This window comes from Daldinia caldariorum (assembly GCF_022478825.1).
Source record: "Daldinia caldariorum strain CBS 122874 unplaced genomic scaffold F4812scaffold_10, whole genome shotgun sequence".
Taxonomy (NCBI): domain Eukaryota; kingdom Fungi; phylum Ascomycota; class Sordariomycetes; order Xylariales; family Hypoxylaceae; genus Daldinia; species Daldinia caldariorum.
Window position 1 is genome coordinate 1,104,182 of NW_025953046.1, and position 22,294 is coordinate 1,126,475.

Here is a 22,294-nt window from a genome sequence, read left to right on the forward strand (position 1 = left end):
TGCTCACATAGATTGGTTTGTCTAAGTGGGAAAGAGAGCCAGCTCCCAGTGTTATAGACTAGAGTGGCAATAATAGAGTGTGTTATGAGCTTGGAAAAAAAGGAGCGACTGATAGTGGAATACCTTGGTCAACGGTGTGTAAGGAAGAGAGCGGCGAGGCGAGAAGAGGAGTAAAGTGGCAGGTTAATGGAGGGGCGGTGCAGCACACAGAGAGATATAAGGATGCTCCCGGACGCAACAGGCCCTACATAGTAGTACACTGACAGTTCGATTATAATTCAACACGGCCAGTCGGAACATCGGTAGGAGCTAAGCCGGGTCTTCTTGATACATGGAAACCTGGACACGTCTGTGAACTCGAGAACAGGAGAGACTGGCGTGCTAAGTCCCTCTTGGCTTGCTCGAAAGAGACAGGCAAGACAGGTACGACAGGGCAGGCAAGGACCGCCGGGCGGGTTCTGCAAGGGTTTACAGCGCAAGGGTTCAGTGGGTTACATCTGTTCGTCAATGATGTGTTGCGAGGAATAGTCGAGTCTCTCAAGCAGGTCAAGCAGGGTAGAGTGGTGAGAGTATGGGGGAGCAACGGAGAGTTGGATGGGTCTCGGGTACCTAGCATGTAAGAAGATGTAGCCAGAAACCGATTAGACTAAGTGAAGGACCAGGGCTGCCCCCCGGTCGTAAATAACCATGGCACGTCCCAACTCTTTTGGGATAGCTAAGCAGGGGTTGTGATATAACAGGACGGACGTAATCTTGATATTGAATAGAAAATGGGAAATTTCATCAGGCTAAGGGGAAAAGAAGTACATTTTCGGGGAAATAAAGAAAATAAATAAGAAAACAAATAAGAGAAAAAAAAGGTTAGAGCCTACCTAGATACAGTTCGCTATTTTTAGCCTGAACCCTTCAGCCTCATAGTTGGTTAACTTGGTCTGGTCTCATGTTATGTTTGGCCATGTGGTTATGTGGTTAGAAGGAAAATATACCTACATTAGGCTCCGACATCTAGGGTAGGATAAAATAAAAAGGCTGAGCTGATGAGAACTAGATGAGACGACTCGCGGACTACGAGAGCCGCGAAAAGCTAGCCTTGGAGGGTCGTATACCATCTATCTTGTATGTAGGCTCAGAAGGAACTGGTAAGATTCTAGTTACCGTAGAGTCGTATGACACAACCATGACACCTTCGTCGGCCGGATAGGTCGATCTGGAGAAGCCAGGTTCCTGAAAAATACTATGTACAATACCTTAAGTATGGCTAACCAGGGGTGTAGGTTTTTGGAAACGCCTTCTGGGGTCTCTTTGTGGAACAACGAGGACTCGTCGTGCTATCACACGAATAGGGCTTGCTGCTAAACACATCCTATGCATGCGGTAATCGCAAACAGCTTAGTTTAGGTAGTTGACAAGGGAATTCTTAACAACACGGCAGTGTACGCTGTGTGGCTATTTGGGCTGGTTTGCCCGTAGCGCCCAGAGATATCTAGGAATCTCGAACGAAGTTTCGAGACGGCCCACGAAAGACGTTTCGTTGGCCAGTACGCGCAAGATAGGCGAACTGATTGACAGGATTCTGAATATGCGAGATTGACTAAAGCGCCAGGAGGCGCCAGGAGACGGGCATATGTGCAATCAAAACCTAACAACCACCGACTTCTCAAGCTAGAGACGACGGGATCTTGTAAGTTTAACCGAGTTAGGGTGCGTTACCTTGGTGATCGGATGCCGAAGCACCAGAATGTTGGTTCGATAGAGGCGATAGAGACGCGCAGACGAGCTCATCTGAAGATTGGGATAGCCAAGAACTGCAGGGGAAAAGATAGACTGACGAAGCCACGATTTGGATGATTCGGGAATAGTGACATTAGCCAATGGCGACAAAGAGATGGCGAATGAATGGGGAGGCGGAGCGACCGAGATGGAGGGGGAGAGGGGAGAGGGGAGATGATGCGTAGTGGGCACTGGGCTGCGCGACACCACATAGCATGAGCTCAGACCTCTTCTACCTCTAGTACGGCATGTACGGTATGTATGGTATGTATGGTATGTATGGCATCGTGAAATGGGTGTGGCCGGGGGGGCACATTCAGATAAAACTCTAACGCGATCGAAGGAGGGTACCTAGTTCGAGCGAAGTGGTACAATACTGCAAATACAGTCGAAAAGGGACGGATTCGCAACCTCTGGAGCAACGCAACGTCTGGTTTGCTCGAACACGCGCAGAAAAAAAATCATTGCTGCTTGCACGATTGTGTTGGCTCAGAGACTGAAAGGGCTAAAGGGCTAAAGGGCCTAGGGGACAACCGGAGGCTCTAGACTCAGACGATGCCGACCAAGATTAGGAGTGTGTCGTCTCCGTTCGTCAGCGGAGCGCGTTTGATGTTGAATTTTAGTTGCGCTGGGCAGATTTGTGATTGGACGAGCGGAGAATAATATGCAGGAAGGAGGTGCATGGACAGGGGTTATTATCCCTGACGCGTCTCAGGATCTGTAACAGAACGGCTGACCCTGGCTGACCCTGGCTTTTAACCCTTACTGGCTTAACCCTGACTAACGTTGGCTTGCCCTGGGCCGCCCCCACTTGCCTTTGAGTCCCCGAATGTCAAAAAGGTAAAGGATCCAGACTCCACCTTTTTTTTCAACTGTAACCTGGTGTCTGCTTCTGCGTCTGCGCCCGCGCCCGCACTCTGCATTCTTGAGGTATATGGAAGCACAATGTGGATGGTGAGGAAGCGACGGCACATATAGGTGCACCACCCGTAGAATAAACGTGCCGTCTACTAGGTATGTAAAGAAAGCTCTACATGCTACCTATGATATGCAGAAGCGGCTGATGGAGAACATGTATGTACTGTGTATAACTATGTATATATACCTTGGTTAACTATCGAGTTATGATGGAAATGCATTTTTAGAAACAATTTACTGGGGCGTCTGGGGTGCGTTCAGAATTATGTACCTTCGTATTGTACATAAATACCTATTACCTAGTGTAATAAGGTAAGGTACATTAGGTAGTAGGTAAGGCAACTTTTAGGCAAGGTTCTCTCAGGTTACAAGACATCATGTACATGTGTCCGGTACCTAATATAGAACATGGTAGGTATGAAGTTACCTAGGTAGGTAGGTACCCGTGGAACTAGATACACTACTATTGCCTGGACTAGGTTGTATATGGAGTGTACGCCGGTAGAATGTCCAAGCGTTGGGATTTCGGCCGCGCTGGGGGCTTTCCTGAACATACCTAAGGTACCTAATCCTTTCTCTTTGATCCTTCACCGTTACCCTCGGCCCCTCCATGTTTCGACGGACCTTCGAGAAGCAAGGTTCTACCGATACGCTATTACCTAGGTATGTATTTGTATGGTGTAATAAGTTGGTACGGTAGGTCTCTCCGAGACCCTTCATCTCGTAGCTCTTGTAGTAACGGTTTTTGTATGACGGAGCTTGATAACCCCGCAGTCCCAAATTCTTTTTTTAACAGGTTTGACAGAACGTCTAATGTCGGTTTGGGTTATGTACTAGTATGTGCGTCGATAAGCCTTACCGTTATTAATATAAATGTCAGAGATGAAAATCTACGCCTAAGCTAAAGAAGTGGCTTCCCGCATCCCACAAGGATTAACCTCACGGTTAGGCCGATAATCGAGTACATAGGTAATATGCTACGTAGGTACTTTGTATGGCTATTCTTGTAGAGCCATACTTAGATTAACTATCGGAATTATAGCTCGCGGAATTACGGACTTTTAGTGCCCATCCAAACAAGTTTTGCTTTTTACGATACAACCAACTATAAGGCTGCCTCGGAAACATTCCGTTCTCGAACCGGCAGTAATAGTAAATCGTCATTATCATATTACATATTATTGCGCGGGGAGGGGGAAGGATGGGTGATCTTCGGACCCCCAGATCAGGTACCAAATAAAGGCTTTTCGAGAATTCTTCCATATCGATGGTTATACCAAGTAATATCCCAAGAAATAATGGTAGGAACAATATTCTTGTCAGCCTGTGGGAACATTCCATGCACTTCCTCCTGCATCTGCTAGCCACCCGCGTCTTGCAGCCGTGCAGACGTTATCTCGGTTGAGGCCGGGGTTTTTAGCATAAGACGAGAAACACTCACGAAGTACCGGATAGCCCTAAGTAAGATGCGAAATGTACCTGCATTGCATATACATTAGGTGCTGGACCTAAGTATGGTTTACATATGCCAGTATGTGCCCGCTCTGTCGTAAGCAGGCTGACAAGTCCTTCGGGTGAGAACGAGATGAGATCAGGCACACTTATGCGTAGTAGGTACGGATTATAAGATGTGCATTTAATAATAATAATAAATATTAGCACGGCAGTAGTGTCGATTTGTGCCTTATACTTATCTGCCTAAGTGCCTCATTTGTATAACATAATACTGAATAATACTTCGGTTTACTGAGGTAGCATATCTTTAGGTATGGATGTGCCTGTCCTATCTATCAGACAAGTCGGCTAACAAAATGTGGCTAACGCGGGTACCTACGGTACGGCACGACCTACTTCCCTTTTCTAACTCGGGCTACCTACCTAGGTACTACCTAGGTAGGTACATAGGCACGTTAGGTATCGCGAGTATTTTACATTTTGCGCTTAAAACATATGGATAAGAAATACATTCTCACTTCAATGCAAACATCACCCAATTTTTTATTTTTATTTTACTTCGTAACTACCTTTTTTATCTCTCCAGTGGAGTTCATCGCACGTACCTAACCTAACGTATCATTCGACGCTATTCAATGTGGGAATTACACCGAGAGTCTGACCTCGGCCGCCGCATCTGGTGAGCGTCATTTTAATTAGGTTCTGCCAGATCGTGTCGTGTAAAGCGGGCAAGGGGTGGGCTCTTGGTCTTTCCATACCTACCTCTACATAGTACGTATGTTCCATATGTTCTACGAATCGTTCTATGGGGCCGCTACTATACCCCACTCCGGGGCTAGCTTACCGGGATGCGCCCGGTCTTTTTCACCCCGTCGCATAACGTTATTCACTCCATTGGGAAATTATTCAATGCTCGCTTTTACCCGTTAAACCAACCCTGCGTCCTTAAATTTAGCAACTGCTAAGGTATTTTACGTTCTGTATTAGTATATCACTTCTCCTGTCATGAAGATCGCGGGCTAAACGATGACGATGACAATGACAAGATCGCTTCCCCAGATATGTACATAGCGCGTAGACCCTCATTGGAAGATCATATCATGCATCGGACCTAGCAATCGAAACGGACGTTTAAAGAGCGCTCGGCCTATCCGAGCGTAGGTTGCATACGAGCTATAGCTATAGCTTGCATTAACGATACCTCCTAAATTTTTACACAGGTCGAATATTCGCTTTTGTAACCCTACTTCAATTAGTTGATGCTTATCCATATTGAAGTCTCTTTCAAAGACTACCTTTAATAAAATTGAAACATATAAAAAGGGGGTAGTTAGGTTACTAGTTCTTCCAGTTACATCAAGACTCATCGGACGACATATGTCATTTGTGTCATAGTATGTATATTCCCTTTTTGCAAGTTTCCTAAATATCAATGATGGAATTCTCGTCCTAGTAGAACATGATTTATAGCAGACTGCCTATATTTGAGAATGATAATGAACGTTCATTTTTTCGGTCTTTATGGAGACGTCGGCCTCTATTCCTTGCTGATCTTTTTCCAAACTTCATTTTCTGCTGCCGCGATCTTCTCTCCCGTCTGGTGAGCCCATTTCTTTGCTGCCTCCCAAACTCCACCTTCTGGGCTTTCTGTCTGAGTTTCTGCTTCACTCCGCTGGATAGCTGACCTCTGATAATCATCAAGCCCAGAAGCGTTGGAGTTCTGGTGATATCCCGGGGGGTGCTCTAGGCTATGATGAACTGGTGGATCACTTAAAGCTGTGGAACCCTGGTCGCCGTATACCGAAGTAGGTACCGGAACCGTGAATGTCCCCCGCTCTTGAGATGGGTAGGGTGCGGTAGGTGGTGGGATTGACATCTGTTGCGGATACGGTATGCTTACAAGCCTCTCACCTGCTTTAGGCGGTGGTGGTATATTTGCTCTGGGGACACCGGTTGGGATAGGGACGGCCCCAGGCTGCGGTGCTGGGGGAATATTGCTATTAACCGCGGCCGTCGCAGTTGGAAGTGAAGGTGCGGCACCAGGCTGTGCGGGTGGATAAGCCTGGCTGGACGAAGTAGGCGATGAGCTAGTTGGGGTTGGCCTCGAAGTAGTTGATGGTGGAGCAGTCTGTGGCGTCACTCCCGAAGCCTTTGTGGCAGTAATAGGACTGTCTGTATAGACTGGGATAGGGGCCATGATGAATGTGTACACCTATATTAGAAAATTGAAATATGCAGTGGTTTAAAGAATGAAAAGGAGGAACTACAATTTGTATGGTACGTTGTTAAAGTTATCGACTAATTTGGTTGGTTGTCAGAAAGATAGGTATGTGTACCAGGTAAGGTAGTGACTGGAGCGATTGATGTAGTTGAGTATCTAAGCTGAGTAAATCTGGCAGGACCAGTTTGCACCAGGTATGTAGAAACGACTAATAAAAGGAAAGTAGGGATAGATCATAGCAACCTAGCTATGTGAGTTGAAAAGCGACGTCATAGGCGTTGTGTTGTCAGGTGACTCAGCTTTCGACTTTAGCCTCTTTGTACTGGAAGAAAAGGAAATAAATAAATAAATAAATAAATAAATTAGGTAAGAAAAGCCGTTTGTTCATTATGGACAGTGTCAACAGTAATACACTAAGCCTCGTGGGTTTTTACTTTTCGAATATCCCTGTTTGTCCTTTCAAGAGAAGGTTTTAATATACACCAACAAGCTGACGCCTTATTTCCTAGAACTAATAGGCACCTACACACCTAAGGCAGACAAGTAATGAAGACTCAAGAGAATTAAAACTAAAAGAATGAGGACAATAACTCACATTAACTAGGTATGTTAAAGTAAGCAATCATTTTGTCAAACTACCAGAGGGCACGAATTGGGAAAATACTAAACAAAACATAATATTCCAGTCTAGAGATCTGAGTGGGAATTGACATATACTGGATAGGTATATGACATTGTAAGTATTGAAGTTATCGAGAGACTTTTCAATCTTATCTATGATAGGATAATCTAGCTACCGAGTTCCGCCATTCGACATAGGCACTAGGCCTAATATAGTTTAGCCCTGCTTCCGGTTCCAGAATAAATACTAGGTAAGTGCAGGTAACCTACCTAACCTAACCTAGTTACCCGCTAGAATGTTAGCTGAGTACTGGTATCACCTGAAGCAGCCGCGACTTTGATTGATTTGATAATGGCCCAAGCCGCAGGGAGAAGAGGGCAAGCTCGAAGACAAATTCACTGTAGACGTAAAATAAAATTCCACCGCGCGCCCAATATTTGTAACAATTTTTCCCATTATGTATCTGTAATCCATCCATCCATCCTCCCCCCCTTTCTTCCACTATCAACGCATCGACACATCGACGCATCAATGCTAGAACAACAAATATTCTTGTAGATGCAGCCATCATCACCACGTCCGCCATTCATCTAACCCGTAATTATGGTTGGCAAAGTCAGTGAGAAGGTCCTCCTCCGGGAAGGTCAGTTACTTGTCAATTACCTGTTATCAGCCTATTGAACCTGCGCGCATATGTGAGGCTGACGTGATGGATACAAAGGACTTGAACGAACCGACAATGGCATGAAGCAGACGAGCTGGCCCGATGTCACGCCAATCAACCAAAAGAACTATTACACGTACGCGACACCTTCGATACATTTGTTTACTATGTTTGGTGGAGTCTCGAGGCTGATTGATATCTTCTACTACTTCCCAGTGATTACATGAAACGCGATGACCAAGTTCTAGCCCTTCGATTACAGGCCGAGGCGAATAGAGATAGACTCGTCCAGAGCGCTAAAGACCGCGATCGTGCCCTTGCGCGCAACGGACATGCCGAAGTACCACTACCAGTCTCCGACATCCAACCAGATGATGCTGCTCCCTCCGTTAGCGAAGGCTTGGACCCTTCCAAGGTGATTGTTATACATCCGGGAAGTCAGAACCTTCGAATAGGGTTTGCTAGCGATGCCTTGCCTAAGACTATACCTATGGCGATTGCCACCAGATTTCCCCAGACCGAATCCGAGATGTACGAGGCTCTTCCCCGCCGGCAGTTCGAAGCTAAAACTCTAGACCAACAATACGGCGAGGAATGGTCTAAGAAGTACCAGAAGATGTCCAATGATCTCAAGGTGGATATGCGATCCAGGAAGCTTAGAGTGCTACCAAATTCGAAAGAGTTGGTTGTAAATCATAACAGACGAGTTGAACCAAAAGAGATATCGTTACATAACGACGCTCTTCAAATCGAATGGACCGACGTCAACGCTCTTGAAGATCCCAACTCGTTAGCTTCGTGTTTTATAGGCCAAGCAGCTCAGCGTATTCCCGACGACTCGAACCCCAAATTCAAATTGTGGTGGCCGATGCAGCATGGCTGGCTGAACGAGGACGACTACACGACTGCCGAGCACCTATACGACGATTTCGAGACTCTCTTAGACAAGGCTATCAGACAGGAGCTTGGGCTAACTAGGAATAGCGCATGGAAGAATTATAGCTGTGTCTTTGTGATTCCCGATCTGTACGACAAGAAGTATGTCGAACAAATTCTCAAGTCATGCATGACGTGGTTCGAATTTAGTCGGATATGCTTCGTTCAGGAGAGCATGGCCGCGACATTCGGTGCTGGATACACACAAGCATGTGTAGTTGATGTCGGGGCTCAGAAGACCTCGATCGCCTGCGTTGAAGACGGGCTTTGTGTCGAGGACTCTCGCGTTAATCTCAAGTACGGCGGCTATGATGTGACGGAAACGTTCATGAAGATGATGCTTTACGATAATTTTCCTTACCAGGATATTAATCTCAGGAGACGATACGATTTCCTCCTAGCCGAGGAACTAAAAATCAAATATTGTACGATGAACCAGAACGATATTTCAGTACAACTCTATAATTTCTTCCTGCGCACTCCTAATCGGCCGACGCGCGAGTACAGCTTCAAGACGTACGATGAGGTGCTTCTTGCCCCGATGGGTTTCTATGAGCCGTCTATCTTTGATAATTCGGCCAAAATACGCAGTCGGCGCAAGCTGGTCGACCGCTCTTATAATGCGTACGACGTTGACGTACCCGACGACCCCGTCTCCGCAGCGCAGACCGCGATTCTTGCTCTTATCAAACCTTCTGTGGTCTCTAATGCCAACGGTTTCCAGCCCTCATCTCTCGACCCTAACGTCGCCACACCCATGAAGGAGAAATCCCAACCTTTTAACTTCCTCAGGGGCGAACTTAACAACGGAACGCCAGCCGGTTCAACTGCGGCCTCTCCGGCCCCCGAAGGGGCCGCAACCCCCATCCCACCGACCTTCCACTTCGGCGCAAACGGCACAGTAACAGGGACTGGTAGCCCGGCACCAAATGGGACATTTACCGCGCGAAACGGGGCGTCCCCGGCACCGCCAGCAGGCATGTTTGTGGACTCGGCGGCACGCAGCGCGAAAGCGCTAGCCGCGGAGCGAGACTCGGTGCTACCCGTGGTACCGCTCGACATCGCGATCCTGACGAGCATCCAGAACGCGGCCAAGGGTGACGACAAGAAGCTGCGCGACTACATCGGCAGCATCATGGTGGTGGGAGGGGGGTCTAAGACCCCGATGTTCACGCAGGTGCTGCACGATAAGCTCAAGGCCCGCCGTCCCGAGCTCGCCGACCGCGTGCTTATCACGCACTCGGCCCGCGACATGGACGAGCAGGTCGTCGTCTGGAAGGGCGCCAGCGTCTTCGCCAAGCTCCCCGCCAACGACTCCTGGATCACACCGTTCGAGTTCGAGCGGCTGGGCGCCAGGGTACTGCATCATAAGGTCCTTTGGGCTTGGTAGTTGCTGCTGGTTTGGGGTTGGCTTCGGGTTTCGCGATGCGTGTGAGCAAGAAAGAGGAGGAGGAGAAGGAGGAGAAGCAAGAGGCTGGATTTGATTGGATTGAAGCCCCTAATAAGTGCCTATCTAACCTAACCTACTTCAGGTCGGTACTTAATGTAGAGAAGACGAGTGCTGGAGGGATAAACGTAAACATTCTTACCTACCTCTAGGTAGGAGGTACCTATACATAACGTAATACGCGCAGTCGTGTCTTGCGTCGAAAGGCGATACTTTCGACGGAGGGGGATGGGGAAAATAGTAATTGTTTATTTGACCATACTTTGTCTCTCTGTCTCTCTCTTTCTCTCTTTCTCTCCTAAGTTGGGAATCGAGAGACTAGAGCTAGGAGTCGGTAGGAGAATTTTTTTGTATGGCGTTGGCGGTGGCTTTAATCCTCCTCTCCTCTTTTTCTTTTAGATAGGAAAAAAAAAGAGAGAGGGAGGGAGGGAGGATTAAGTGAAGATTTGTTTGAGAATTACATTAGGCACCTACATACCGATGAGAAATGCTACCTGTTGGTGGCTACTTGAAAAAGGGGAAAATAAAAAACAAAAAAAAGTTCCTGACTACCTCTTATATGCTTACCTCATGTCTGTCGTCTAAGGTGCTAGGAGTTTAGCCTACGATGAAAGGGAACGGGAAAGGGAAATGGGACGACAAGCTGGTATGTTTACTTACAACTCGATAGAAGGTACCTACTAGGTAGGGCCTTAAGTAACAGGTACGAAGTGAGAATATGTGAGAAGTCTGTAATTCGCCTAGAATGAGTAAGTATAATTTTCGGAGTAAAAAAAGCAAGTTGTATTAATTAGACCCTAAACGCTCGTCTGCATATCATTAAGAGATGGCAGTCAATAGACGAAAATTGCCTGGTACCCAGTTATGCCAATCCAGCAACCTCTTCCGTATTATCAAAAATGAAAGTACACCAATGTCACGCAGCACAGCTTTTCTTTGTTTTCTTGCGGGAGCCAATAACAGCTAGAAAGATGTCATCAAGGACACGTTAAATTACTGTCGTCAAATGCCAGCGATCCTGCTCGTGAACATGTATCTATCTGGCCCTCCCCCCTGACATTAAAAACATGGCGTGGACGTTGAATGTTACATCACCTCACCTACATTGCCCCCTTATCGTTATTGCCCTTCTCTGCTCAACCCGAAAAGAGAAAAAAAAAAAAAAGAAAGAAAGAAAGAAAGAAAAAAACACATATACAGAATATGTAGTTTCTGTGTTTTCCTTGGGTATCTCATTCTTTGCGCAACGAGGGGAGTCCGCCTAAACGCCGAAAGCCCATGGATTGGCGGCCCAAAAGTAAAAATCGGAAACGAGGAGATACTGAAACTGAAAGTCGGCCAGGGTATTATTATCTTGAAGTTGCAAAGGTTCACTTAAAAGGAGTTTTGGGCGAAGGCTGGACAGCAGATGAAGAGCCCGCAGGTGGCTGTACCAATGGAGACGGCATGCGTCCATGTCTAGACACTGCATCAATAGCCCAGTTAGGTAGACGAGGATTGGCAGAGGAAGACTGCTTCGCCTTTCTATTCTCGATAACAGTTTCCAACGCCGCCTGATCATCTAGTCGAAGAGGTTTACGTCGGCCAGAACCTGCCTCCTTGGAAGTAGCTGACATCTGGCGAAGAGCATATTGGAGATGCTATCATTGGAAATACATGTTAGTTGAATGTTATCATGCGGGGGTTAATGGGTCGTCCCTACTTCAGGATCTGCCTCTGATTGGCCACCTGCGACGGCTGTCTGTCTCTTCCATTCTGCCTCGGTCAATTCGTCCCAACTTCGACGTTTTGCGGCAATATCATGTGGCTCCATATTGGCTAGCTCAGTAGTCGACACAATGCTTACGCAGATCGCTTCGACAAATCGCGAGGAGGAAGCTGCTGTCATTATTGCCCATGCTACCTGGCCATGCTGCCCGCGAGGGTACTGTTCCCAAAGTGCTTCTACAATAGCAAGCGCAGCACATTGTTTCTGTTCCTGGTTAAACGGGGCACTGCTCAGTGTGAAAAGTCGCATCAGCTCTCCCCTAAAAGCTGGCTCGCTATCCCAATTGGCGAAGTGATCAGCCGTGACATGACCCGAAGTTTGTGGCGGCTGCCGAATGTGCGTAGTAGCCCCTTGAATTGGCTGTAGAAGGGCTTGCTGATATGAGACAGCATTATCTTGTGGTGGGTTTGCGGCCTGTGGGGTGTTAGATTTCTCATTGGGCGGTACGTCCGAGACTTGACCATTTTGAGCCTCGTTGTATAGTTTAGGAGGTGGTAGTCCAGCGCCGCTAGTTTCGTTCAGGCGTCCGCCCAGGTTCACGGGAACAGGATACGAAGTCGGATTGGTTACGCCTGACCTACGAGCTTCATTTTGGGCAATTAATCGAGCAGCATCCGCGCGGTCTTCATCTGTCAAGACAGCATCTTCGAGTTCTTCCTCCTCAAAAGTGTCCATCATCGTGATGGCTCTAATGCCGGGCCTGTGAGCTTCAATGACTTTGTCCAAGACACTGTCTTTGCCAATATGTATGTCAATGTTTTGCTGCTCGGGTTCCGTTGGCATCTCGAATGCATGGCCAAAACCCTGGGCTTTGGGGATGGGGTTCTTCTTGTCGACAACTCGAGAAGCTAGTTGTATCTTCCATATTGCCATGTTCATTGCCTTCTCCTCGGACGTACCCCCAGTAATCAAGCGGTACACAAAGACTGGCTTCTGCTGACCAATACGATATGCACGCCCGACCGCCTGCTGTTCATTCTGAGGGTTGAATTTGACATCAAAGATAATAACTCGATTCGCCCTCGTCATGTTGAGGCCAACACCGCCAGCTTTGGTAGAGATAAGGAACACGTCGATTTGGCCCTTATTGAATTCCTTTACGACAGATTGCCGTTCGTCTGTCTTGGTTGACCCGTCAATCCGCTTAAAGGAAAATTTCTTCATATTGAGAACAGCCTCAATGTAATTAAGCGTAGGAATGGACTGGCTAAAGATGAGAACACCGTCATTGATGCGCTTGCACTCGTCGAGAATGGAAAGTAGTATTAGGATTTTCCAAGACAGCGCATATGCAGCTAGGTCCTTTGTCTTGTTCAAAAGCTGAATCTCGCTGCTGATAAGCTTGTCGGGCAGAGTCTCCATCTTCGTAGTCGACTTTTTAGAAACCGGGTCCCGATTCTGCAACTTCTTCATAAAGATCGATGGGTGGGCACAGAGGATACTCAACGTATCTATAGAAGCTAAGGAACTCGTTCCCGGGTGGTCCAATTGGTAGAGGATGAAAGTTTCATACGCCTCTCGCTGCACACTGGTAAGAGGCACAGTTAAAAGGAATTCCATCTTCGTAGGTATGTCGTGCTTCAGCGCTGCGATTGTTATTCGCTGAACTTTTGGCGCGACTTCTTGCTTAAGTACCCTTAGCATCTTCAAGGCCATTCTGCGCTGGCCCGTCGTACTATCTGCCTTTAGCCCCTCCCCGATGGGGTTCGCATAGATCTTTTTGAATTCGCCAATGTCAGATAAGTAGTTCGGGGCGATCCAATTAACCATGGAATGGTATTCTTCGACCCTGTTAGCCAGAGGAGAACCGGTCAATGCAATCCGGCTCAAGGTTTTGAAATTTGCAGCAGCAATGTTGGTTTGCGCCTTCGGGTTCTTCATTATATGCGCTTCGTCGGCTACGACGAGGCGGGGCCCGTCGCATAACACTTCTTTGAAATCTGGGCTCTTGATATAATCTTTGAAGAGGTTGTATCCAATAATGAGGATGCCACCTCGTTCATCCCACAAATCAATATTCGCATCGCGTTGGGAAGGAATTGTTGACTGATCAACTTTGAAAAACTCCCCAAGCCCGTGCCCTTCGGGTGCCCAATTGAGCAATTCGTCCATCCAGTTATCGACGAGCGAAGGGGGGCAGAGAACGAGTGTCTTCGACTTCCTAAGGCCCTTAGGTATCTGAGAGGAGATGGTATTATCTTCAGATGCTGCCGCTTGTGCGATCGCCACTAAGAGGGTGACAATTTGCATCGTCTTTCCGAGACCCATGGTATGAGCAAGTAGGCAACCTTGCTTTGCTCCAGAGGCAACAATCTGATTCCACATGAATCTGACCCCGCGTACTTGATGCTCCTTAATCCGCCGTGCAATCTCAGGATGGATGTAAATAAATCCTTGATCGTCTTCCTTGCTCTCGTTGATTATCATCTTTGTCTGATCAAGGTCCACCACACCCTGAGCGTCAAGATCCATTAATTTGGCGCGGAGCACTTTTTGCCGACGTTCTTGTTCCGCCGCCCGTGCTCTGTCGTTCTCCCTCAAGCTTTCTGCCTCTTGGTTTCGAACTACTTTCTTACGTCTTTTCTGCTTCAAAGCGGGTTCTTCATCTGTTAGCTCCATATCAATCTTCTTCCAATCGAAGCGATCAGACAAGCGGCGGAGGAAGTCCGCATAAGTGCCGAGCTTATCCGCCTGGGTCCCTGCGTCTTGTACTTTCTTCATTACATCATCATGGCTCAGCTTCTTATACCGGACTATGGAGTAAGGGACGCCATCTCGGAATATTTCAAACAAACGGAGCATTGTGAATGCGGCAAATACGTTTTTCTTTTCAGGGGTATCGTAAGGGGACTTCGGGAGTCCTCGCTCTTTCAGCTCACGAGATAAGAAATTCAACCAGGCTTTGCCTGATTGCTTCCCCATAGTTGCCGAAAAGATGAACGATAGATAGCCTTCATGTTGCCTGGCTAACTCTCGAGCCACCATTTCTTCAGCAGGTTCGAGGTCTTCGATGCTCATGTCGAGTGGCGATTTCTCGACAGGTTGACGCAGTTTTCCTGGCTTAACAAGTTTTATGCTGGGAGAGCCTTTGGAAGCCGAACTAGGTTTGTCGGGAGTCGTGAGATCTATTACATGATGCTCTCGAAATTTAGCTGGCGTTTTAGGGTCAATGTTTGCCTCCAGTTGGGTAAGATCGATCGTTTCCGTTGGTTCAGTGTCCATAGGCATCTCGTCTTGACTACTCTCACGACGATGACTTCGTCGTCGTTGTACCGGGGAGGGGCTGTCTTTAGCAATTGACATGGGCGAATCACTACGAGATGCACCATGTGGCAAAGGATCATCGATAACGAATTCGTCTTCAAGCTCATTCTCGGATTCGCTCGTCAGTATTTCTTCATCCTCAGAACCAGTAGAAACTAGCTTTGGCTGTCGACGGGGTTTAACGGCAGTCTGAGGCGGAGCTGAGAGCTTTTCAGGTTCGGCCGGGGCAGTGATGACTTTGAGTACCCAGGAATAATATTCCCTATCTTCTACACTCTGCTGAAAAATCAAGGTGTTCATTTTCAACTCAGCTTTTTTATGCCAATGCTGACGGGTCATCTCTTTACAATATTTGGCTATACGGGATTCGCATGCCTCGAGATTATTGCGGTTGTTGTCTATCGACGTCTTTAGGCCAGCCCGTCGAGCGTTCCACCAAATTTGATTAGATTTGTATAAGAGCTTAGAAGCCTTGCGCTCTCTCCAGTCGGATGCGAATTTCTCAATAGCATCGTCGATGACGGCTTGGACTTCGCTGCTAGATAGACCATGTCGGTCTGCCTGGTTGAGCCGTTCGGTCTCTATTTCGGCCCAGGTGTCCGAGTCGTATTCCTCATCTGAGTCTCCATATAAAGGTAAGACTTCATCGTGATCTGGATTGTTAGCACCAGGTACCATATCCAGCTTGGTAGCGTAGGGAAGCCGAGGCTTTCTATTCCGCAGCATTCGACGCTTGAGAAGCTGGTTGATCTGTAGCTGGCGGCCACGCGGCAGTCTCCTGTCTCGAACGAATGTGAGCTGCTGCTCTTGTTGCAAGGCTTCCTCCGAGAAAGGTTGGGCAACGTCGAGCATTTCAACGATATCTACTCTGGTGACCGCATCCTTTCCAAGGTAAGCACAAATGGAATCAGCCATATCATCATGATCTGGAAGATCAAAATTTGTTGACCTGGATGCTATAATCACGTCCGCTTCTGTGGGAATATTGCGTGTAACATTAACATCGATCTCGTTTGAAACGAGCACAGGTGCTAATCTTCGTTTCTTAATAGGTGTATCCGGTAAGGTGGTACCCGTTGAGTGGGATTCCTGGGTGGAGAAAGTAGGCTTCATTGGTGCCACTTCTCGGTTGTCATCCTCTCTTGCTTGGTCTTCGTCATCTCGAGCTTCAACTTCCGAGTGGCATCGTTTCTGATACAGTCTATACTGCTTACTACGAGTTCGGAACGACTCGACGATGTGATAGAATATCGACTTATGTTTCGTGATCTCGATGCATAGGTCACGGCAAAGGCCGGAACGATGATATGTGAGAAGTGTATGGCCATCAATTTCATGCTTCCTTAACAAGGGTTCAAGCTTCTCCGGGGGCAAGAACTTCACGGGAGCAGAAGTTGGCGGCTTCCAAGATCGATCGGTCGAGCAAAGCTCCCGAACCACCTTGTCAACATCCCAGTCCCACGGATCGTCGTCCATTGTCACTCAGATCATATCACTAGGTGGGATCAACGAAGGAGATGAATAGAACTCTGAGGGTCGAAGGTATATCAGCATCGCACATAGTTGATCACTACGTGACAATATGAAAGGATAGATAATGAGATGGTAAAGGAGAGAAACCAAGGGTTGGTAGGTAGGGGTTTGGTAGTGAACTCCAGCCTTAGAAAAGTCCCAAAGGGTTTCAAAAAGGAAGCACAGAATAGCAGCGATATGGAAGGAACTCTCAAGGCCAGAATCCAAAAAGAGCAAAGGATGTGACTTCTTCTTCTCGTGGGTGAACCCATACATATGGTAGTCTATAGAGAAACCGGAAGGTATGAAGCTATTAGGGACACTGAATGAAAGATGGTAGTAACTTACAGTGAGCAGGCCTTGGATCTAAAGGATAGATCAACGAACGTGAACTTGTAGAGATAGAGATGTTGAAAGCTTGTAAAAAGGAAACACAACACGCCCAAGGCGTTCGAAAGAAGGCTAGATAAATTGAGGCATGAGTAAGGAGAAAAATGAGAAAGATGCACGAGAGGCAGGCAACGAGAGGCAGGCAACGGGCAGTCAAGAAGGTGAAGGGGGGGTGAAGGGGGGGTAGGGGTCATGTCGAGTATGTAGCTGCATGCAGCATACAAAACCTATGTGATGATATGAAGTAGAAAAAAAAAAAAAAAAAGAGGGAGAGAAAACACACGAAGATAAGAAAGAAATAAAAATAAAAGTCTTACAATATGTTTTCAGACGTGAAAATACACCACCTTGCAGCAGACTCTCTACTGCACGTGTAAGGTGTATAAGTGATCTGTGTGTTAGGAGATGTGAAATTTAGATCCCAGTCAAGAACGAAAAGAATGAGTTGGAAGGTAGGTAGGTGAATAATTAACAGACAATCATTAGCGGCATTTAGATACCTACCTACCTAACCAAGGTAACAGCTTGGGAAGGCTTGAATGAAGGTAGGTAGAACCTAAGGACTGGATAGGGTGTATGCAGGAAGTAGCAAGTAGCAGGTACGAGTTATGGCCATCATTCTTGCCTTTTTTTTTCACCCCCGGTTTCCTAAAATAAAGATTCAGATGTTTCACCGGTTAGGAGATCGTACAACAAGAACCTAAGCAGTTAGTTACTTGCGTCTTAAAGATGTCTTAGGGCATTATGGTTATGATATATATATAGGAAGGTAAAGGACATATATAAATAAAAAGGACAAGTACATACCTAATTTGTAACATACCTGGGTATGTACGAGACGACGATAACGGCAAAGGTCTTTACATGAGAGGGTATTTATATGCTTGCCATAGGTAGATCCAACAGGTAAGAAGTGTCCCGCATTTCGACATTTTGGAATACCTGCACGACGCGAAGGAAGGCCCACTAAAAGACCATTGTCACGTGATTGTACAAAATGATAGTTTCCTTAATTGATTTATTTGATTAATAAGATAAAATAAATATTTGTTTAGCAAAGAACTAGCATACGTAATTAATATATTTAATTTATTACATTTAAATATGCAAGCACTTGCTTTAGGTACACATTATGTAAGTACATACCCTGAGGTATCATGTACATGTAACGTAAGTACATATCAGTAGTAGTCAAAGGTATTCACTGAATTTTTAAGTAGTTTGCTTTGGAAATATACCTGGTTAGGTAGTTTCGAATAATTCTGAGGCCGGCAAGCATCTACTCCAAGCTCCGCAGTCACGTCATCTACCTAGACCCTTCGGACTAAAATCGATTTTAAATACCTCTTCGAGCGGGGTGTATTCTTTAGCGAGGATTGACTCGATTCGAATATATGCAATGTGTGCACGTGGGATATGTGTGGGATATGTACAATCCCCGGAATGCGCCGCGCATATATCGAGTAGATCCACGATAGAAGCTAGTTGTACTAGTAGCTGTTACAACTCCTATTTCTAAGCAATGATTGATTACATATTACATATATATGCTCTTGACCAAGTCTGATTACACCCTGCCCTAAAATAGGTTTCTGCGGTTTGCAGCCGCTTTTAAATATACTTAACTACCTAGGAGTAAGTTCGTCTCGGGAATGTAAAAATAGACGCTAATAACCAGATATAGTAAGATCCTATAACAAAGCATTGTGCTAGCAGACACTTCCGCAACATCAATCTAAAGTCGCCAACTATCACGCAATTTAGGCATGTCCAACTATCCACCTGAGATCACGCCTAGTGAAGGCGAAAGGTTGACCGAAGTCGTCAAGGACTGGGCGCTAGCCCATGGCCTGACCGTTCGACCACCTCCGGCTGTAGTCGCTGCCGAAGCTGATCCCGCAGGGATACTCGCCACCGCGGTTCCCGTTACTCTTTTCCCGAGCCCCTTTCCTAAGGTGTGCTTCGACCAGGGAGTTGCGGTTCAGAAGGCTTATAATGAGCTGTACGCATCCATTAGCCAGGATGAGGAGTTTCTGGCTCAGGTTGTAAAAGAGTACGTATAAAAGGACTTGAGTGCATATATCCGCCTGCTTTGAGATCATGGCCTAATCAAGTGTAGGATCGGAGATAGCGATGACTTTATAACGGAATTATGGAAAGTTCACTTAAGAGTCAAGGAGGAGGGTTACGTACAGGTAAGTCAATCAGATGAAAAGTACTTCCTATATTAATGTCTAAACATGGCTCACTCCGTATTACAGCATAAAAGTCTCGGTCTCTTCAGATCGGACTACATGGTCCACCAAGATGCTACTGGGTCTACTCCGCAGATCAAGCAGGTAGAGTTTAACACCATCGCATCCTCGTTCGGAGGCCTATCGTCGCAAACCTCATTACTCCATAAGTTAGAACCCGCTTTCATCCCGAAATACACAGTACTAAGAACTTTCTAGATACCTATCCTCTACGGAGTATCCATTGCTAGAAAACGCGATAGGAAGAGGGACTGTGCAATTACCAGAAAATGGTAGCGCTGCGGGCTTAGCTAGTGGCATAAAACAGGCCTTTATCGAATACGGACCTTCGTCTACTGGCCATCGGAAGTGCGTCATCTTCCTCGTCCAAGGGGGCGAGAGGAACATCTTCGACCAGCGTCATCTCGAATACGAACTCCAGAAATCGGAAGAGCCGCTAATTCCCGTTTTCCGTCTACCATTTTCGGAAATTCTACAGCACACGACTATTGCTGAGGGTGCAGGCCGTCAGTTGTTGTATCGACCACCGCAGCTACCTTCCCAAACGTTTGAAGTTGCTGTCATATACATGCGCTCGGGATATGGACCATCAGACTATCCGGATCAATCTGCCTGGGAAGCTCGTTACCATCTGGAGAGATCGGCTGCGATCAAATGTCCCACGGTATTGACCCAAGTTGCCGGGACGAAGAAGGTGCAGCAGGTCCTAGCCACACCCGAGACGCCATCAAACCCCTCCATTCTACCACGCTACATATCCAAGGACTCCGCGTCTATCTCCGAGCTCGCAAACACCTTTACCAACATCTACCCTCTAGACGAAACAGAAGCCGGACTCAAAGCCCGGAAGATCGCCGCCGATCCCGAGCTGTGCAAAGGCTACGTCCTCAAGCCCCAGAGGGAAGGCGGCGGCAACAACACCTACCGCTCCGCGATCCCGCCGTTCCTGAAGTCCGTTCCGGAGACGCACTGGCCGTCGTATATTCTCATGGAGCTGATCACCCCGCCTCCCGTCAGGAACACGATCTTGCGCAACGGCAAGCTGGAACAGGGCGGGGTTATTTGCGAGCTCGGCATATATGGAACCTGCATCTGGGATCAGCAGTCCAAGGCCATACTCCATAACGAGAGGGCCGGATATCTTCTGCGCACGAAGGGAGACCAGAGCGAGGAAGGCGGCGTGGCTGCTGGGTTTGGTTGCATGGACAGTTGCAGCTTGGTCTGATGTGGACGTGGGATTAGGGTTGGTTCCAGTTATACATAGCATTTGTTTCACATCATCTAAGACATTAGACATTAGAAGTGGTCAATGAATACAGTTTTAGATCAGCTCAGTTCGCTGGGTAGCATCCGAGTCAGCACTTTATTAGAAGTGCTGTGCTGTTACTGTTATCTCAAGCAACAAAAGTCGAAAGAAAAAATGTGGCGGTCATCGATAGACATTCATGAATCATTTAGGCACCGCTATCCCAATTCATTTCTCCAGGAGCCAAAAGCAGTATACTACAGGGGGCATATTGTATATGGTCATGCCAGACAATGTACGGGTGAAAGGGACATCATTAACACACATTTGGTATCAAGTCCTGACGTAGCAATATCGTACAGTAACGTTCCCCAAGCGTAGTCCCATCATTAGAGGTAGGCATCAAACAGTTCTCTTGCGCGCGCGCCCGTAGTGGAGAGCTCTCTAGCCCAAGATCATACCACATGTTGGTGCGATCAGCGTGATTTTAGGCCTTCCCAAGTCTTTTTTCGATTCTGAATTTTTATTTTATTTTCATACATGATTGATTGATATATATAAGGCAGGTTAACCTGCGGTAGGAGTTGGTTTGCGGAGAACCTCGAGGTTTCCTGTTTAAGTTTTCTCTTTAGCATTTAAGGCCAAAAACGAGATAGGGGGGGGAGAGGGGGAGAGGGGAGGGGGAAGGCGTTAATTAAATTATATCATACTTTGGTAAATTCTCAAGGAATTTCGCGACTTGCCCTCGGCGTCAGTGTAGGTGTTCATGACGGCATCACCCTCGACGTAGACGGTAGATCTGTCGCATCTTATGTCAGCTCTCCCTTGTCTCGTCTCCACTCCACAATAAAAGAAAGAAAAGGAAAAAAAATTGCGGCACAAGTAGATATATAATTCCCATTTGAGGCTGACATGCGTAACCACTAAACCAACCACATCCCAATCCAAGCAATTTCTTCTATAGTCTCTCCCCCCCGGCCGTAGAATATATATAAAAAAAAACACATACCCTTTAGGCAGGTTGGCCAGGAATTCCCGACGGGGACCTTCATCGACAAAAGCGGAGACCCTGAACCAGCTGGTCTGGCGGTTTTCCTTGGGGCCGTAGTTGCTTGCGACAGAGTACTCAACGACGTCGCGGCCGGTGCTAGTAGCCTTGATCTCGGGGGACGCAGCGAGGTTGCCGACGATAGTGATCTTGGCGATATCGCGGCGGGCGGAAGCGCTGAAGGCGCGGGCGAGGCCTGGGGCGGCAGCTGTGGCTCGGCGAGCGAGGAAAGACATGTTGTTTGTTTTTATATGGGGGGGGAGGGGGGGGGGGGTCAAATTGAGTTGTACGAAGAACCGTTCTGTGTTTTTTTGAGGTAAATGTTCGTTTGCGGTAGGAGCCGGGTTTAGTTGAACTGCAGGAACGGATTGAGAAAGATTTGGAGTTGCGCGTTGCCGAATATCGTTAAGTTCGCGATTGCTGGATTTACTTACCTATGTACCTGACGCGCCGGAAATTAGATAGCCCTAATCGCTAATTCTAATTGGTTGGAACGTCGTGGGGTTACGGGTATGGCAGGACTTGATTATTGAATTTATCGGATATTATACCAGGCTGTTTGATAACTTATAATTGCATTTATAAACAACCATCCATTATGCCTCTCATAGGGATATTGGTAATGAATAAAAGAACAGACTAAAGTAATAAGGATCCGCATATATTTACCTAGTATCTTAGGTATTTACTAATACAGAAATACAGAATCCGAGTTGACAATCCGTCTACTACTTATATTACAGTAGTAATTAGAGTAGTGCTAGAAAACAGCACCAAG

General features: G+C 46.9%; 6 protein-coding genes across 6 annotated transcripts; 2 read left to right on the plus strand and 4 right to left on the minus strand.

Annotated features, from left to right (window-relative positions):
- Nucleotides 1-5,595: 5,595 nt before the first annotated feature.
- Nucleotides 5,596-7,081, minus strand: F4812DRAFT_58022 (uncharacterized protein). The gene is made up of 2 exons (XM_047939215.1): nucleotides 6,960-7,081; nucleotides 5,596-6,441 (listed from the first exon to the last, which is right to left on the minus strand). The coding sequence occupies exon 2, from the start codon at nucleotides 6,338-6,340 to the stop codon at nucleotides 5,681-5,683; it is 660 nt and encodes a 219-aa protein (XP_047789603.1). The 5' UTR covers nucleotides 6,341-6,441; nucleotides 6,960-7,081; the 3' UTR covers nucleotides 5,596-5,680.
- A 223-nt stretch (nucleotides 7,082-7,304) lies between these two features.
- F4812DRAFT_58062 (actin-like ATPase domain-containing protein) lies at nucleotides 7,305-10,119 on the plus strand. Its single transcript, XM_047939216.1, has 3 exons — nucleotides 7,305-7,629; nucleotides 7,708-7,786; nucleotides 7,867-10,119. The coding sequence occupies exons 1-3, from the start codon at nucleotides 7,590-7,592 to the stop codon at nucleotides 9,974-9,976; spliced, it is 2,229 nt and encodes a 742-aa protein (XP_047789604.1). The 5' UTR covers nucleotides 7,305-7,589; the 3' UTR covers nucleotides 9,977-10,119.
- A 1,284-nt stretch (nucleotides 10,120-11,403) lies between these two features.
- Nucleotides 11,404-16,541, minus strand: F4812DRAFT_460139 (P-loop containing nucleoside triphosphate hydrolase protein; the record flags this gene model as incomplete). The annotated part of the gene is made up of 2 exons (XM_047937656.1): nucleotides 11,404-11,673; nucleotides 11,736-16,541. 2 exons carry the CDS (start codon nucleotides 16,539-16,541, stop codon nucleotides 11,404-11,406), a joined length of 5,076 nt encoding a protein of 1,691 aa, XP_047789605.1.
- Nucleotides 16,542-16,564: 23 nt separating this feature from the next.
- Nucleotides 16,565-16,867, minus strand: F4812DRAFT_432057 (uncharacterized protein). The gene has a single exon (XM_047934481.1). It carries the CDS (start codon nucleotides 16,847-16,849, stop codon nucleotides 16,613-16,615), a length of 237 nt encoding a protein of 78 aa, XP_047789606.1. The 5' UTR covers nucleotides 16,850-16,867; the 3' UTR covers nucleotides 16,565-16,612.
- Nucleotides 16,868-18,420: 1,553 nt separating this feature from the next.
- Nucleotides 18,421-20,807, plus strand: F4812DRAFT_58155 (glutathione synthase). Its single transcript, XM_047939217.1, has 5 exons — nucleotides 18,421-18,602; nucleotides 18,652-19,020; nucleotides 19,087-19,162; nucleotides 19,229-19,371; nucleotides 19,421-20,807. Exons 2-5 carry the CDS (start codon nucleotides 18,734-18,736, stop codon nucleotides 20,445-20,447), a joined length of 1,533 nt encoding a protein of 510 aa, XP_047789607.1. The 5' UTR covers nucleotides 18,421-18,602; nucleotides 18,652-18,733; the 3' UTR covers nucleotides 20,448-20,807.
- Nucleotides 20,808-21,167: 360 nt separating this feature from the next.
- F4812DRAFT_460141 (nucleic acid-binding protein) lies at nucleotides 21,168-21,752 on the minus strand (the record flags this gene model as incomplete). Its single annotated transcript, XM_047937657.1, has 2 exons — nucleotides 21,168-21,267; nucleotides 21,478-21,752. 2 exons carry the CDS (start codon nucleotides 21,750-21,752, stop codon nucleotides 21,168-21,170), a joined length of 375 nt encoding a protein of 124 aa, XP_047789608.1.
- Nucleotides 21,753-22,294: the final 542 nt, after the last annotated feature.